The following is a 16,603-nucleotide window of genomic DNA, read 5'->3' on the forward strand; positions in this document are numbered from 1 at the left end:
AATTTCGCTTTCTTTCCTTCAATCACGATCACTAAATCCGTCTCACCTCTGCTCTTTCGTTTAATCACTATCACTAAATCCGTCTCACCTCTGTTTATCTGTCTATTCATGTACATACCTAATCTCGTGTTATAGCTTAATGTCTCGTATGAATTTACTTTACTTTACTTTACCGTACCGTATGCGTGTTATCGTTATGCTGCGTCAATATGTCGTCTACTTTATCATCACCTTTCTGTTCGTCATCGTGACCCACTCTATCGTCAGCGCGGGCTCGCCGCCATCACTATGCTACTCGTCGAACTCTTGCACCGCCCAAAGGACCCCTTCGACAGGATCGTTCTTCGCCTCCTTAATCGCTAAAGCCAGTCCATTATACCCACCCAATCACGTAAATCATGAATACTATCACCCAGTTCGACCACCCGAAGTTCAGCGCTCGCTTTCTCCAAAGAACCAACTGACGCAAATGAACTTCGGTGATTACCTCGGAACGTCTACGGGGATCGACTTTACCAAATACCAAACACCCTTTCCCTGCTTGCGGCTATCCTCAAACTGCCCCATAACCTCTAACTTATCGCGAGCCGCAAGCAGGGCACAAGATCCGATCCTACTATACCTGGGACTAAACCGTTCCCAACACCTCATCGAAACTTTCACCCAAAGGGGGCCCGAATATCCCACAACCCCTCTTGCCTTTCCTCCTTGTCCGCTTAATCCGAAGTTACCCCCTGAGGGAACGATCGTGACCAGCGAGGCGTCCAATCCGAAGTTACCCCTTGAGGGAACGATCGTGACAGACTGCCAGAACACCACGTCCAGCCCGAAGCTACCCCCTGCGGGAGCGATCGTGACCGACGCATACGAATACTTTTATTTACATCATTTTAAATTATGTCATCACCTCCAGTATCTACGGACATCTCCTACAACATTCACTCATCGCATACATCTAAACCAAGCACTTTATTACCATAAACCTCTTCTCCCGCCCATTGCCAGCAGCAGCTTCATACTCCCGATCAGTATCGATAGCCCTCCCACCATCGTACCTTCTACTGACTCTGCACCCGTATTCTCCTCCCTCCTCAAACCAGCCTGCACTACGCTCGTACACATCCCTGTTTCCCACTCAACTGACCCATTCTCCATCGGTCTATACCCCGTAGACTCCTTGAAACACATTTTTCACCCCTCGCAACAGTACCTGAGGTACTTGCCAACCCAACGGATTGCGATGAACACACACAGGGCTGAACCTATGATTACTGACCAAAACCCACATGGGGCTTCATATCAAAGGGTCCATTATACCGATATTTTGAGGTCCCGTCGCCATGACGATACACCGGACACAGGAAATCGGACTGAAACCCCTTTATTGATCCCATACATACAGGGTTACGTTGAATCTGAGAGACGCAATTATCCCGAGGATTGTAGCTGGGATACAAAAGCCATCTCGAGCGACGGAAAAGGCGGGATAGTTTCGATGCAACGAATGCCTAGGAGACCAGGTCCATCACCAACCCCTGCTAACCCTTCGGTTCCAGGTATTGATAACAGTAACGACTCTGACATGCTGGCCGACCAGGAATACATACAAATTCACTCGCCAAGGACTGACAACCAATCTCTTCCCCACCTCGAACGCAACACTTCACCCATACGCCAAACTCGAGAACCCGAACACAATGTCCAGAAAGTTGCCGGCCAACTTCTGAACGTGAGCCATTTCACTACTACGTACATATGCCAAAACTTACTAACTTCAGACATTCGAAAACACCCCAAACAGATCATCCACAAAGTTGCTGGCCAATTTCTAAAAGTGAGCACACCCCTAAACGCGTATAGCTGGCAATGCTTACTCACCCCAGACCTTCGAAAACTTCCCGAACAAAGGATCCACAAGGTTGCTGGCCAACATCTGAAAGTGAGCGATTTCCCCCCTGAACTTATAGGCCAATTTTCGCCAACCTCAGATATTCCGGAATATCAATCAGACCTTCTAATTCATATAGTTGCTGGCCAACTTCTGAGCGTGAGCGATGTCCCTCATGAACAACGTAAGAATACGATTTTGACAGCAGGCAACGATAGTGATATCGAACCTCAAAGGAATCCTACTCTCGCAAAACAAATATACCTCGCCACCTCCAACGTAAGCACAGCTGCATATTCTTTGGTCCGAAACTCACAAACTCCAGAACCCACTATCATCAGCCCACAATCCCGACCTACCCTACCCACGTATACAACATCGCAGGACGATCAGGTCAGTAAGAATCACTCGTTGACAAATGAAAGCTCACACGAAACAGACAAAAAACTCGATTCCAGAATAAACTCTAAAAGGAATCAAGGAATTGCATGTCAAAAGCCGATTGTGAGTCAAACCATCAAATGGAAGAACCTGCGCTCACACAATACAGTGAAAAGAAACACACCAATCAAACACACCCCACGCGACAATCTTCCTCCGAAGCGAACCAAACCCAACCAACCCCCGGAACACTTCTCTGTCACTACAGCCGACCAACGCCCCTCGGAAGCCTGTTGCTCACAGTCACCAACCACCATCAAGTCACCAGACACACCAACCACATCACACTCACCAGTTACTCCCCAGTCAGAATCACTATACAAACTCATAACGATGACTCCCAAAACCAATGACACAAGTGCTTCCCCAAACCCCCCCAACAACGCAAACAAACAAACTCCGGACAACAATACCTGGGCATTGAAGGCAGCAGCCAATACTCCTGCGAGAGCAAAACGCCCCACGCCTGCAGCACCTGCATCGAGAAGGGGCCGTCACCACCACCTGCCCAAGGAATCCTCACTGGAACTTCGTATCTTCGATGCTCTACGAAACGCTGACGACGACGTGGTCGCAGAAATGAAGCGAGTAATTGATACTAAACTAAACAACCGCGATGGTCGAATCTACCAACCTACCGATGAAGGATACATATCGCCCGAGGCTCTTATCCCAGGATTAGGAGAGAAACTAGGAGGTACGGCGGTAGAACAGTACTCCGCTCGGATCAGATTCAAAGACAGCGTGTGGCAGATGGGACAAGCTACAATGGAGAATATGGATAATGTTAGAAGAGCCTTCATACAGATCGGATACGAAACCTATTGGGCATGTGGAGATGAGAAAGATCCAAGGGCTTTGGTAGTTTTCTTCTTTAACCCCGACCCTGACATGCCGGACACGCTGGAGGACAAGGACGCAGCAGACTGGATCGTCAAATTCGCGGCGAGCAACCGTCATGTGGTAGATGCTACCTGGGGAAGCTTCAAGGACTATAGGAAAAATGGAAAACGGCTACAAAAATGGGCAAAATTTCGAAGTCCCGCCGCGGTACTAGCCTTCCTCGCCGGTCCAACAAGTACTTCGTACAAAGGATACTCCGTCAAATTCGAAATGGCTCCCATCATCCCATGCAATAACGCCGCCACCATCGCTACATGCAATGTCGCCGGAGCAGATACAGATGCTCTACAACAGGAACTATGGACTTGGGTGGATGAATTCAATGAAAACAATAAATTAGACAAGGCAGAAGAAGCTTACCTCCTAGACGACGGTACCATGATACTCAACAAGATCTTCGCTATCTCCTGTTCATCGTTGTCACTTGCAAACTACATCTGCGAACAAGACCCCATCATCGGCACTCAATACGAATTCGCCTATGTGCTAAATGAACACGGCCTTGCCCATGCAGAACAACGTCAACGCAACACGGAAAGGAGACAAGCCGAACAACAAGCGCAGATCGAATCATACAGCGAAGAAGCAAGGTTAGTTCTGAGGGCTGCCGATAGACGTATGACTAGGATGGAAGACGAGTTCAGGGAGGAGAAAGTGGAGAACGCAAAATTCCGAAAGACCTCTCACACGAACACTGTCACCATGATCGCAGTTACCAGCCGAGATAACGCCATCACTCGCCAAGTATCCAAAAGCAGTACCGAAATGGTTCTTAGACGTGTAGCATTGGACAAACTCGACGACCGTCTATATGAAGCTCGAAGGACTATAACTATGCTCGAAGGAAATCAGACTCCGGAAGGAATTAAGAATAGGAACCTTGCTGAAATGGACATTGTACACTACACAAAGAAGATCGAAATAGAGAAACAACAGATAACGGTCATAGAACAACATATCAAAGCTCTCGAAGACTCCACGCCGATCAACGCTCTCAAAATGACGGAAGAAGGAATGTTGCTACTAGGTGAGACGCCACAAGTAAACGAAATCCTACCAAAGACGTTCAACAATAGTCAGAATCAAATCGAAGGATCGAGAGACGAAATGCAAGTGGAAGTGAGTCGAACCATCTATCTTATAAGGGAAAACACTAACAAGCCAGACGTAGATTCTCCATACAGAAACATGTGTAGAAAGTCCGTCATAGCAGCGATCTGTATATACTTAAACATGAAAATGAATCCCAGTCGTCCTCCAAATATCACTTCAGCATGGATACTACTCATCACATTGACGATGCTAATGCTACCAACAGCATATGCCAAAACCGACACAGATATACTAAGAATCCTGAGTATCAACGTGAACAATATGGGATCGAACTGGGATAAAAATCAAGGCATACTAACCGCAATCCAATCAAGTCTCCCACACATAGCAGTGCTAACCGAAACCTGGCAACCAGCAAACGAACCAGTTCATCTCCCACAAGCAAGAAAAGGATATGGATCCTTTAACATACGACTACACTATGATGTACACTATACACCTGCCATCGGGAACGTAAGCAACGGGGTAACAATGTTGATACACAGATCTCTAGCACTCACCAAGATAGAGACACCGAAAGTTCCCCACGCCCAAGGTCGCATAATCGCCACGGACGTCAAGATTCCCAAGGCCAACGGTCACACCACTGAAGTTAGAGTAATAGGGATATATGCACCAGCGACGGCCTTCCTCGATGAATCAAACACTCGCGGGTTTTGGACAGCGACCCGCTCTATGACCCAACAAAGTAAAAACTGGATAGTCATTGGAGATTTTAACTGCTATTTACACCCATGGGAAGAGACAGGTTCCGAGACAATAGCCAACCAACAAGCTAGATTCGCCCGTCATCGGAGACCATACAGGGAGTTTCTCATTGAGACTCAAGGAATGGACGCATGGGAGGAACGAATGGACACTAATGCCGCGACAGATTGGACGATCAGAGGACACAACAACCCGAAAGCGAGGAAGATTTTGGACAGAGTGACACATAGCAAAAGACTCACATGCAGAACTATATTCACCCACCAAAATACCATCGACAGAACCAACCACAGACCAATCGAAGCTCATATCGTCGTCGATGCACTCACACCAGCCACACGAGAAGCAGCCATCAATCGCGCCCCTAGACGATTAAAACAGCCGCGAGGAAGTGTAGCAGCCATAGCGTACACCACCATGAACGAGGAGATCAGAAACAATCTGGCGTCAGCACCTCCCCCGACGAACGAAATATCGACCAACCAAGAATGTGACGATCTGCTGGAATATTGCGACAGAATCTTCAAAGCAGGATGTAAAAGAGCATATCCCACAGCTAAACAGAGCCAAGTAAATCCTAGTCTTTACGACTTCCGTAACCCAACATGTACCAAACTAGCAAAGAGGCTCAAAACAATAGGTCGACTAAAATACGCGATCAACAACGATACCATTTTACAACTGATAGAAAAGAACAAGGAAGCGCGGGAAGAACTCACAGCAGCAAAACTCATCAAAACAAAATTCCTCTCCATAGAAATCCCATCTGACGCCATTGATCGTCTCCGCAGACACCGTAGGACATTGGAGAAAGAACTGCACCGGCTCACCAAACAAACGTTGAGAGACGATATGATGAACAACGGGCGGGAAGACTTCAAACGAGCCCTAGCAGGAGGTAGCGTCAAACGGATCTTCCAGCCGCACGATATCACCAATCCGCCAATGCTCCTGTCTGCTGAATATCTTCGAGAAGCGAGAGAAGGAGAAGATATCAGACCGACGTACACAACAGATCCAGACAAGAAACTAGAAGCATTCACCGAATACTTCGACCATTTGTTCCAAGACGAAGATCCGCCCCCATTACGTAAGCCGTGGCTCACGTCGACCATCGCGAAAAACTTCCAACAGCTAACTAGCGATGAAGAACAACTGCAATGGCCTAAAGCCATCAGCCTGGAACAACTTAAATACATCCTAGCAAGAGGCAACCCACGACCTTCCCCTGGCCCTGATAGATGGGAAAAGTGGGCACTGAGACGATGCTGTGACGAATTCCTCAATCTCATCCTTTCCATCATTAACCACGTCCTAATGACCAACCATTTCCCAGACAAACTGAAGGACAACTACATAGCACCCCTGTTTAAAAGAGGAGACGTCACAAACCCGGGAAACTATAGAGGCGTTGTTCACGCAAACTGCTTATTTTCACTGCTAAGTTCTCACTTTGCGCATACTCTGCAGGAATACGCTTGGGAGATGGAACTAATACCAGACACTCAGATAGCAGGCCAACAAGGCGTGCAGCCGGGAGACCTGACTTACTTTCTCAACCAGGTCCATACAGCCGCAGAGATGACAAACACCTCAATATACGCCCTCAAACGCGATCACACGAAGGGTTTTGACAATCTCCACACCTCAGCTTTCCTCGATGCGGTCAAATTCTACGGCCTACCTCAATCCGTCGCGGATTTCGAGATAGCGAGGACAGCCGAAGCCCGAATGCAAATTAAATCCCAAGACGGAGTAGGAAAAAGGATCATCAAGACGACAGGACAAACCAAACAGGGAGATGCGGCGAGTCCGATTAAATATACTCTAGCGATGGGGATGCTCACCCACTGGTTGACACTAACCGACACATTATCCGATATCGTGCGGATCACAAGCGTGAATAACAAAGCAGGCTCAAGCCACACCTCTAAAGACAGACAGGAGATGAGACTGGTAAGCGTAGAAGCCATGGATGATTCCATCTGGTTCGGCACTTCATGGAAATCGCTGAAGAAAACAGTGGAACATACAGAACACTTCCAAAAAGCATATGGAATCAAGACCCATTGGGAAAGTGCAAATAAGACCGAAGCCTTCTGGCTAGGCAAAACACCAAACGACTGGGAAGGGGACGAAGACGAAACGATCACCTTCGACATCGACGGCATGAAACACAAAGTACCAATAACGGATCGACCCACCATGCTGCGGACGGAACTACACAACCAACAGGCAAATATGGATAGGATCATCCGAATCATCGAAGAATTCCCAATACGCTCGGAAAAATACCCATTATCGATACTGAGAAGGGCAACGTGGGGACTACTGGTACCCAAGATCCGCCCACTCCTTCACCTCCAACCACTCACCCCAGCGATGGCCAAACGAATCGACGAAACGATAACCCAGAAGATGACCACGGCGCTGAACATCAGGTCTACCAAATCCACCATATTATCCCTACCGATACCTGAACATGGATTTGACTTTCCCTCGATATACCGAATCAACGGTAGCGTAGCAGTAACGATGATCCTACGAGCGCTAAACCACCGACTACCATCTTTTCGCACCATGGCCGCCCTGACCATGGCCAACTGGAGCTGCATCGATAACGGCTGCGTGAACCCGCTGGAAAGGCTTTGTCCTGAGTCAGCGACGAAAGCCAAAACTAAACGCAAAAGAACGGAAAAGATCGACACAGTACCTCCTGAATGGCAAACCGCCCGAGAATACCTCAACATAGCTCACCTACAGATAACGGCCACCGACCAAATAGAAGAGAAAACCAGCCACGTAATACATACCGCGACGAGAATCGAAACACTAGGACGAGGAAAGAACCCGACCCCGTGGTCCGAAATCCGACAAGCGCTAGCCAAAACAAAAGAACAACATCCGACAGCCAGAGGGCTGATCAAGGAATTACTAACCAGATTGAAACAGCCGAAGCCGACGATAATCGATAAAAACCTCACCATCGCATTGGGTCAATGGTTCAAGCCAGTAAAGATCCCCAACGACATAGCAGTCATCGACTACTCACCGTTCCTACCCAGAAATAGAAGAAGATGGCTGTACGAAGAAGTGATCAAAAGCGGATTAAGAGCTGGACAGGAAGGTGAGCACCTAGTATGGGCATCTGATGGCAGTCACAAACAAACATACGCCGGATGCACCTCCACAACAACTGCCCTAGTAGGCCCGACCACGACAACCATATCAGTGGTAGGACAACACACGACATCCATGCACGCCGAGTTACTAGGCCAAGTAGCAGGACAACTAGCCATGGCGACTTACAAAAATACACAAGGACGACCAACCACGCTACTCACCGACCACCTAAACTCAGTCAAGATAGTCAACCAAGCTCGACGAACAGCGGTAGGAGAAGAGTCATGGAAAACCAAACCAGCCCACGAGTTACAAGAATGGGTACGAAATCTGGCAAAGAGGACGAGAGGCGAGACCAGACACATCAAAGCTCACACCGAACTCGAAGACGACGACTCTAAAATGAATCAACAGGCGGACGACCTTGCGAAGCTGGCACACCTCCCCGGACACACGAATGTCCTGCCACCGCTGACCGGATGGATGAGACCATACGTTACTTTCAGCGTGACTAATGGATATATACCAGACAATTGGATGAAAATACTCGACGATAAGTTGATAGAGAACACGCTACAATCAGAATCGACGAAGCAAAGATCACGATTATCGAGCGGGGAAAATGGAGCACTAACACCTAAGTACTTCTATCACAAAACGCCCACGTCGCTAACAACAAAGTTTCAACTTATACTACGACTAGGGATATTCTACTCCGGGGCACTGAAACATATCGTTCGACCCGAAGCCAACCCCTCCCCTTCATGCACCTACTGCGGACACGATTGGGAAGATGTAAACCACATATTCCTGGAATGTGATAGATTTACCGAATTCAAGCAAGAAGCAATTCGAAAGGCGCACAAAATCCACCGGACAGAGAACGAAGCCGAATGGAAGGAATATACAAATAACATAGTATATGGGTATGAGAAATCACGAACCAAGTACTACCTAGGCCAACTTCCCGATCTACCGAAAACTTTGGGCGCCGACGAATACAAGGCAGGTCATCACATGGCGATCGTGCTAACCAGCAGAATAGCGGGAGCATATCTTCGCGAGAATAACGGACGCGACCCGTGGACATACGCCGACAGACGGGAAGGGGACAATGTGAAACCTGACGATGTCACACATAATCCTAGAACGAAACCCCTCCCTAGGACACGCCGACCCCAGAAACCCACGCACGCACCCCCGGCATTTGAACAGCCCGAAGTACGAGTGCCCACGGTAATGAGGGCAACGGAGGAGGAATGGCAACAGATTGAGGGGACCAGACAACGTGAAAGGAGACTAAGCCCAATGGCCGATCAAGCCACGGTAACGAAGGCGATGAACGAGAACGCGAAAAAGCTGACTACAGGGAAATTACTTAAAGACAGCGACAGGCTCGCGACCCCCAGCTCTTCTTCCTCTTTCCCATCCCACTCGATACCTTCTTTATCGATTTCACCCAACACTTCCATCCCCACTCAGCCTCACTCCCCTCACGGGCCCCACAAACCCTCTAACACCTCCAACCCATTCCCATTCCTCATTCCACAGAAAAGATACCCCCTGCCCACCGAACCACTCCCCAAGCGACCGAAACACAACCCCACCCACACGGCCCAACCCAAACCTATCACGAACCAAGCCAACCTCAAAAGGAAACGATCGGATATGCAAGAGGAGAATAAAAATGAAAGTAGTACCAATGACCGAAGGACTGACAATGATAAGGATAAGGAGGAAGGAGATAAGAATAAGAGGTCAAGGACAAGCATGGGTACTCGTAAGAAGGATCGCGAAGGGATAGGAGATACATCGAAGGACAAGTAGGTAGATCTTATATACCCATGACCCCTTGAGGAGGAATACTCCTGAGCACGGACAGCCGCGCGAAAAGGGTAAAATGAATGGCGAAACTTACCTTGTTTGAACGGCAAAGCCTCCATCACTCACGAGGCACGTTAGACTTTGTCATTCCCCATTGCACAGCGACTCAAAAGATCTTAGGGAACGACTTCGTCTTGGGCTCGCTTCGGCTTGCTCACTCGCTCAATATCTGGCTCGGTCTGGAAGTCCTTACGAGGGCGTCTGGACTATGCGTTTTGTCTCTCATACACCGGGCGGTACGCTGTACTTACGGCGAATGCCGATACCATGATGTTTCAGGTTTCTTGAGACGAAACGGCGAGAACGGCGGTACATCCGGCTGCGACGGCGACGGCGAGTGGACCGACCGAAAGATTGAATGGAGGAAAGGCTTAGAACATCCCAGCATACACCACAGCCGCCAACTCGAAGAGCATCGCCATCGGTATCGACATCCAACTCTATCCGGAATGACGTGAAGAGGTCCTTTCGTCCAACCTCTCAAACCTGCTCTCACCCCTCAAAATCTCTTGTCTTGACAACCACCCAATCCCATTTTGAACATCCACGCCACCGAGAAACCTGGAGACCTGACAACATGGCTTACCTCCACCGAGGCCACCGAACACTACTCACGGCTTTACCTATCCCCATATCCCCTCAGCCAGATTGGTCCACCTACCCATCGACTCGTCGTTCGATAGCAAGTAGTTCATCCAGTTCCACCACCATCCGACGTGTACCTCCGCCTAGCTACGCGGACTCTTTACCTGATTCTGTCAACACCTTCCCGGTGGAGGACACTACCGAAACTTTTCATCATCCGACGGCGGGGCACAACGTTGATGGTTTGTCATATGGAATTCCTGTAGATGAGGATATGAGGTTGAGAAGGCCAAGACCTAGTTTGAGTAGAGGGACGAGTGAGACGAGTCAAGGAGATGATGATGGTCCTAGAATGAGACCGATGAGGAGTATGAGTTATGATGACTATGTAACGTCAGAACAGGTGAGTGGTATTCATATTCCGCCTTGCCGCCTTGACTTTATCATCTATTCTTCCGTAAGGTTACTTCATATGCCGGAATGACGTTAAAGATATTCCATTCTGATATACAACCTCCCCACCAACCTCTATCAAATGCGATCCCTGTCTTCTCAGAGTCTCGTCAAGATATTGCCACGTCCATTGCTGATCATCTCTAGTCCACTCCTCCCCCTCCCGTCACACACAATCGAACTTTCTCTCATTCCACAAATCTCCTCCCCTTCTCCTCCCTTCCTACACTTTCGCCTCCTCCACTTATCCCTCTTCACTATCCTCCTTCTTTACCAACCATGAACCCCCCACACCCTTCATCCCTTCAAAACCCTTCCTCCATACCCTCATCTTCGTCTTCAACAGCTATCGCCCCTCCTCTCACATTTCCCTTCCCCAAAATCGATGCCCTTCTCCTCTCCGCTCCGACCCTCGATTCGTCCCCGGAACCCGATCGTCTTGCCTGGGCGCAAGACGTACTACGTATTCTGGAGAAACACAAGCCTTCCGATGGGATCAGTAAAGGAAGCTCCCGACCCATACCTTCTGCTCTGACTTCTTTGCTCCAACAGGCAGTCCCGATCATCTTGGAAATGAGTAAGAGCAAGGACGCTTCTTTGGCGGCGAGAGCAGGATATCTGAAAGCGACCCTGATGGCTTCGGGAACATGTGAGTTGGTACCTAAAGACCCAAGGACGGCGTTCAAGGAGTTCGAGATTGCGGCGAAGGGAGGTGAAGTGAGGGGATGGTTCACGTTAGGAAGGGATTATGAAAGTGTTGGGGATGTACAAAGAGCCAAAGACTGTTTCGAGAGGGGTAAAAACAAGGCGGATGGAGAATGTACATATGTGAGTCAAGATTTGCCTGTTTTCGATGACAAGCAACATCACTTATTCCTTCCACATCTCCCCGGCTCTCATGTATGTCTCATTTCATTCCTGTTTTCCTGACGTCGTGGTGATCATGACTCAAGAAATCATACTAATTCAAAGCGCCTTGGAATGGCCCATCTTCTCGGTCAACTCTCCCTCCCATCAAACCCCGATATCGCTCTCCCACTCCTTTCCACCGCCGCAGACCTCGCCACCATAGACGCCCCTCATCTAGCATACGTATACGGCATGTTACTGGCCAACGAACTAGAAATACCCCAACCTCTCCCCTCTCATCTCGTTCTACCTGCCGACTCCCCACCCGAGACTATCATTGCTCAGCACGTCCGAGCCAAAGAAGCCATCGAACGGGCTGCTTATCTTTGTCATCCCGCCGCACAATACAAAATGGGCTATATATACGAGCACGCCGCCTTGGGCAGTGCGTACGATCCTCTAATGAGTGTTCAATGGTATAGCCTCGCATCGCAGGGACGAGAGGTGGAGGCGGATATGGCGTTGAGCAAGTGGTTTCTGTGTGGGGCAGAACCTCATTTTGCAAAGAATGAAGAGCTGGCAAGGACTTTTGCTGAGAAGGCAGCTAGGAAGGGTCATCCTAATGGGTGTTTTGCAATGGGTTATTATTATGAGTAAGTTCATACATCTCTCGCCATCCATATTCTCCCCTGAAGTCAAAGGACGGAAGATGTTGACTTGTAGACTCGGTATTGGAGGAAGGAAAGATATCGTCTCAGCTACCAAATGGTACAATAAGGTGAGCCTATCCTCGACGCTCATGTTCATAGAATTCAAACGTCTGACACTGTCCACCCAAATCAGTCTCATACACTCGTCTTCAGTCAAGGTTCCTAGAGCTGTTTGTTACCAAGCAAATAGTTTCTGACAAACAGGCTGCCAAGCTCCAGAATACCGATGCCATCGCTCGTCTTGCTGCTCTCGCTGCTCCTGTCCCACGAGCCATATCAATGCAAGAACACGAAACCCACGTCCAAGACACTCTCGTACGCAAACGTACAGCCGCCAAGATCCGTTCTGACAGAACTTCCATCCATCGTCCTGCTCAAGCCATAGTTCAGCGTAGAAGACAAGAAGAATCGCTCCGTCTACAAGCAGACTCTGCCGCCCGAGCTGCAGCCAGAGATGTACCACCTGTTCAACAAGGTGAACCCATCTTTTCCCCCAATCCACGTCCAGGAGAAATCATGGCTACCACTCAACGATATCTCACCCCTCTTCGAATGCCTGTTCCTTCCAGAGAGCCACAAAGATACGTGAACAACGGGGAACACCTTCGTCCATCGAGAAGCCCCGGTTTAGTATCACCTCGATCCGGAGATTTCCCGATCAGTGCGTCTATCCCGGGAAGAGATGGAAATAGGGTGTACGCGTTGCAAGACAGTCGAGTGGGAAATGTGCAGGGAGTATTTGGAGGAAGGGAGATGGATGAAAGAGAGAGGGAGAGGGAAAGAATCAGGGAGATTGAGAGAGAGAGGAAGGAAGGACCTCAAACTTTTGCAGAAATGGGTTTTGTCAGTAAGCCGGTGGAGGATGATGGGTGTGTCGTCATGTGAGTTGGAGTTGACGGTCGAAAGTTCAAGTCTCTCTCCGTTCTTTGGAACATTACGCTAGGTCCAAGTGGACAAGTAAATCATAGGAAGTGGCCAGGAGGTGGTGGTGTAAAGTGATTTGAGGAAAAGCAGGCGAAGTGCGAGAATGGAGAGAAGTGGGTGATTGAAACATTAACATAGCATTCTTCGGACTAACTCAAGGCACATATTGTATTTTGTACTAATCATGCAAGTGATGACTACTGACGTCTGGTGTCGACTCTGATGATATCGAGTCGCTAACGGACAGTTCCACGATAGGACCATGCGGACGGTGTGCATATAGCGGATCTAGGACACGCGATCGACCAAGTCGACGTGGGAAATCAAAGAGGTTACGAAAGGTCGAGGTTTTGGAAACGCTAGTGGTCCGCTGGAACACGCAGTTTAATCCCATGTCGAAGAGGGATAATCGACGGCAAGGGGGCATCGCGGATGGGATTGATGTCGTTTTTCGGGAAGAATAGAGAGAGACATAAGTTACACATAGAGGGGCAGGGCGAGGGGGAAAGAGGAGAGCAAGGGAAACTAGAATAAGAGGTTGAAAGCAGTGTGTGAGTTTGTTCCAAAAACCCTCTTTTTTGACTTCATATCGTATACGTCATTCGTTTCTTGATGTGGACATCCTCCTTTCAATCTCGGTGATGCTCCGCTCAACTTATCCTCTGAACTTTATTCGATCGTCTCTGGTTTACTGCGTGTGAGTGGGAATATGATAAGTATAGAGACATGTAGAATCGATGCATGCTCTCTTTCCCCTCTGCCGTTATGTATCATCTGATTATCAGTAAAAACTTCGACCCTCTCCTGCAGAGTGAGATCGAGAGAGGACTGTGTGTCTGGTGTTGGATCTGCCATGTGTTCGATGTCTGACACTCCCTCCCCTTGATGGCTACTGGTGCGGATACAGTCATCAATGCCGCTGATCTAGCACATGATGTACTAGACTGAGCTGATATTAGTGTTATGTAAACTCAATCACTACTGGTCACCGGTAGTCAAGTGTAATAAGGATACCGAGTCCACACTAAGTCGTTCATCAAAACGTCTTACAAGTCGCCACTTTCATATCCTCACCCCTTTACTCAATCAACGACAGAGGCCGAAGCCCGAGCTTACATCTCCGATCCAAGCAAGGTAGAGGGAGTTGAAGATTTCTCCACCCCATTCTGGCAACTTCCTTCTTGACGACCAAGAAGGGATCATCTCCGGTCTACCGGTCAACACATTCGGCCGTTTCGTGTTTCAACCTACGCCTCCGAGGTCAGTGCCATGGGGAACACCCTATCAAACCTCCTCGCTTTTCTTGTCGACATGTCGTGAGAAACGTTGATTCGGAGACGACATCATCACCGCCTCACGGCCTTTTAGTCCGCTCGACCTTCGGGGTCGGCCTTCCAACTTGTCCCAACCTTTCTTCACCACCCATGACGCCGTCCTCTATAGGACGGGACGCCAACACGAAGGAAAGGTCGAAGCACAAAACTAGTTGAAACACTGTGGAGTTCGAGAATCAGCTCCGCCGGGCTATAGGCTACTATACTAAGTTTTGCTGCCACTCATAATTCTTCTCATTATTGATACTTCATTCAACATCCCTATTTGAACTCATTTTTCACACACAGGTTGACAGAATCTCCAAATAATACAAACTCGATGTCAGAAGCTGGTTCAAATACGCCTCCCCCTGGAGCTCCAAAAAGAAAACCCGTGGATCTTCCTTCGGATTCCGGGGAGGAAGAAGGTAATGACGATGCCAAGCAAACTTTGTCCGTTTCCTCTGCTCCGACCCAGAGCCCAATGACCACCGTCGGCGCCTTTTCTGCCATCACCCAAATGTCCGCTGTTAGCGCCGCCTTGAATGATCCTGACGAGGACATGGAGATGTATGCAGGCCCGGGCAGAAGCATCAGTGCAGCACGTTCCGCTCCAAGTCACCGCCAGGACGCTCAATCGTCCAAGCTGACAAGTGCACGGAACGCCAGAGTCAGGAAGCAGGTCCTGGCACCAAGCAGTAGGACTGGGGCTCCGTCGAGGAGAGTCGTCAAGTCCACCCTTCCCAGGGCCAGCGGGTCCGCTGGCCGCCTAGTGCGGAAACGGGCGCCTCGGACCAGTGAGTCTACTTTGCCGGGTGGAGGATCAGTGAACGTGGACAAGGCCAGTACGAATGAAGATTCGGACGTGGAGATGGGAGACTGATCATAATCTCGTCGTATGAGAATGCATCAGTGGACGTGAGCAGTTGATCGATGTCAGATATAGAGAGGCTCTTGATACCATCGCTGACAACTTTTCGTTTCGTATCTGATCTACCTTGAGCTACCAGCTAAAATATCAGAAGTACAATATCATCCTATTCTTCCATCGCTAACCCGCGGTGCCGCCCTTCTACAGGTGAGTGAATTCACATCTCCCAAAATAATCTCGCCATCTTGGACATAGCTGACCTCCAGGTATTCTACTCCATATCAAACATTCACATTCCTCCCCTTGCCCAATCAATTCACGACAATCCAAAAATACCTAAGATTTCGTACCATTCCCTGATCCGTTTACAATCCATTGTCAGAACTCTCTCGAACCGGAACAAGAAAAATCGCGATAGGTCAAGATCCGTCCGATAACCACCAACCCCGACAACGAACCATCACTCAATTTCTTCCATCTTCCCCATTGGTCATATCCCCCAAATCTCACTTCCCACATCTTCCAAAGGATATCCACTTTCTGATTTTTCTGTTTCTTCGCCCATTCATTTCTGACGAACATCCCCACGAGATAATTCATGTTCAGACCTACTCTCCGTTGTTTTACATCCTGTGTTTATTTGAAAGACTTCCGCTCTGATCGGACCCTTGAGTTCTGTGAGTGATAAGTATATGAGGGAACTTGACTGGTCAGAAGGAATTACGACGACATGACTGATAATACACTTTCTCTTCTTTCGTCTTCCCCCACAGGTACCGAAGTCTCCTCTGTACAGAAGGAACCTAACGACACCGAAACGATAGCCGCGAAAGAGGAG

At 48.8% G+C, this 16,603-nt stretch overlaps 3 protein-coding genes across 3 annotated transcripts; 2 read left to right on the forward strand and 1 right to left on the reverse strand.

Moving 5' to 3' along the window:
- Positions 1-483: 483 nt before the first annotated feature.
- TREMEDRAFT_62002 (uncharacterized protein) lies at positions 484-1,188 on the reverse strand (the record flags this gene model as incomplete). The annotated part of the gene is made up of 3 exons (XM_007004184.1): positions 484-873; positions 977-1,106; positions 1,145-1,188. 3 exons carry the CDS (start codon positions 1,186-1,188, stop codon positions 484-486), a joined length of 564 nt encoding a protein of 187 aa, XP_007004246.1.
- Positions 1,189-10,571: 9,383 nt separating this feature from the next.
- Positions 10,572-14,045, forward strand: TREMEDRAFT_73772 (uncharacterized protein; the record flags this gene model as incomplete). The annotated part of the gene is made up of 6 exons (XM_007004325.1): positions 10,572-11,048; positions 11,246-11,926; positions 12,071-12,600; positions 12,671-12,725; positions 12,862-13,538; positions 13,829-14,045. The coding sequence occupies exons 1-6, from the start codon at positions 10,638-10,640 to the stop codon at positions 14,043-14,045; spliced, it is 2,571 nt and encodes an 856-aa protein (XP_007004387.1). The 5' UTR covers positions 10,572-10,637.
- A 1,189-nt stretch (positions 14,046-15,234) lies between these two features.
- On the forward strand, positions 15,235-16,202 carry TREMEDRAFT_62005 (uncharacterized protein; the record flags this gene model as incomplete). The annotated part of the gene is made up of 3 exons (XM_007004185.1): positions 15,235-15,691; positions 15,917-15,972; positions 16,032-16,202. The coding sequence occupies 3 exons, from the start codon at positions 15,235-15,237 to the stop codon at positions 16,200-16,202; spliced, it is 684 nt and encodes a 227-aa protein (XP_007004247.1).
- Between the last annotated feature and the right edge of the window lie 401 nt (positions 16,203-16,603).

Source organism: Tremella mesenterica, assembly GCF_000271645.1.
Source record: "Tremella mesenterica DSM 1558 unplaced genomic scaffold TREMEscaffold_4, whole genome shotgun sequence".
NCBI classification, from domain to species: domain Eukaryota; kingdom Fungi; phylum Basidiomycota; class Tremellomycetes; order Tremellales; family Tremellaceae; genus Tremella; species Tremella mesenterica.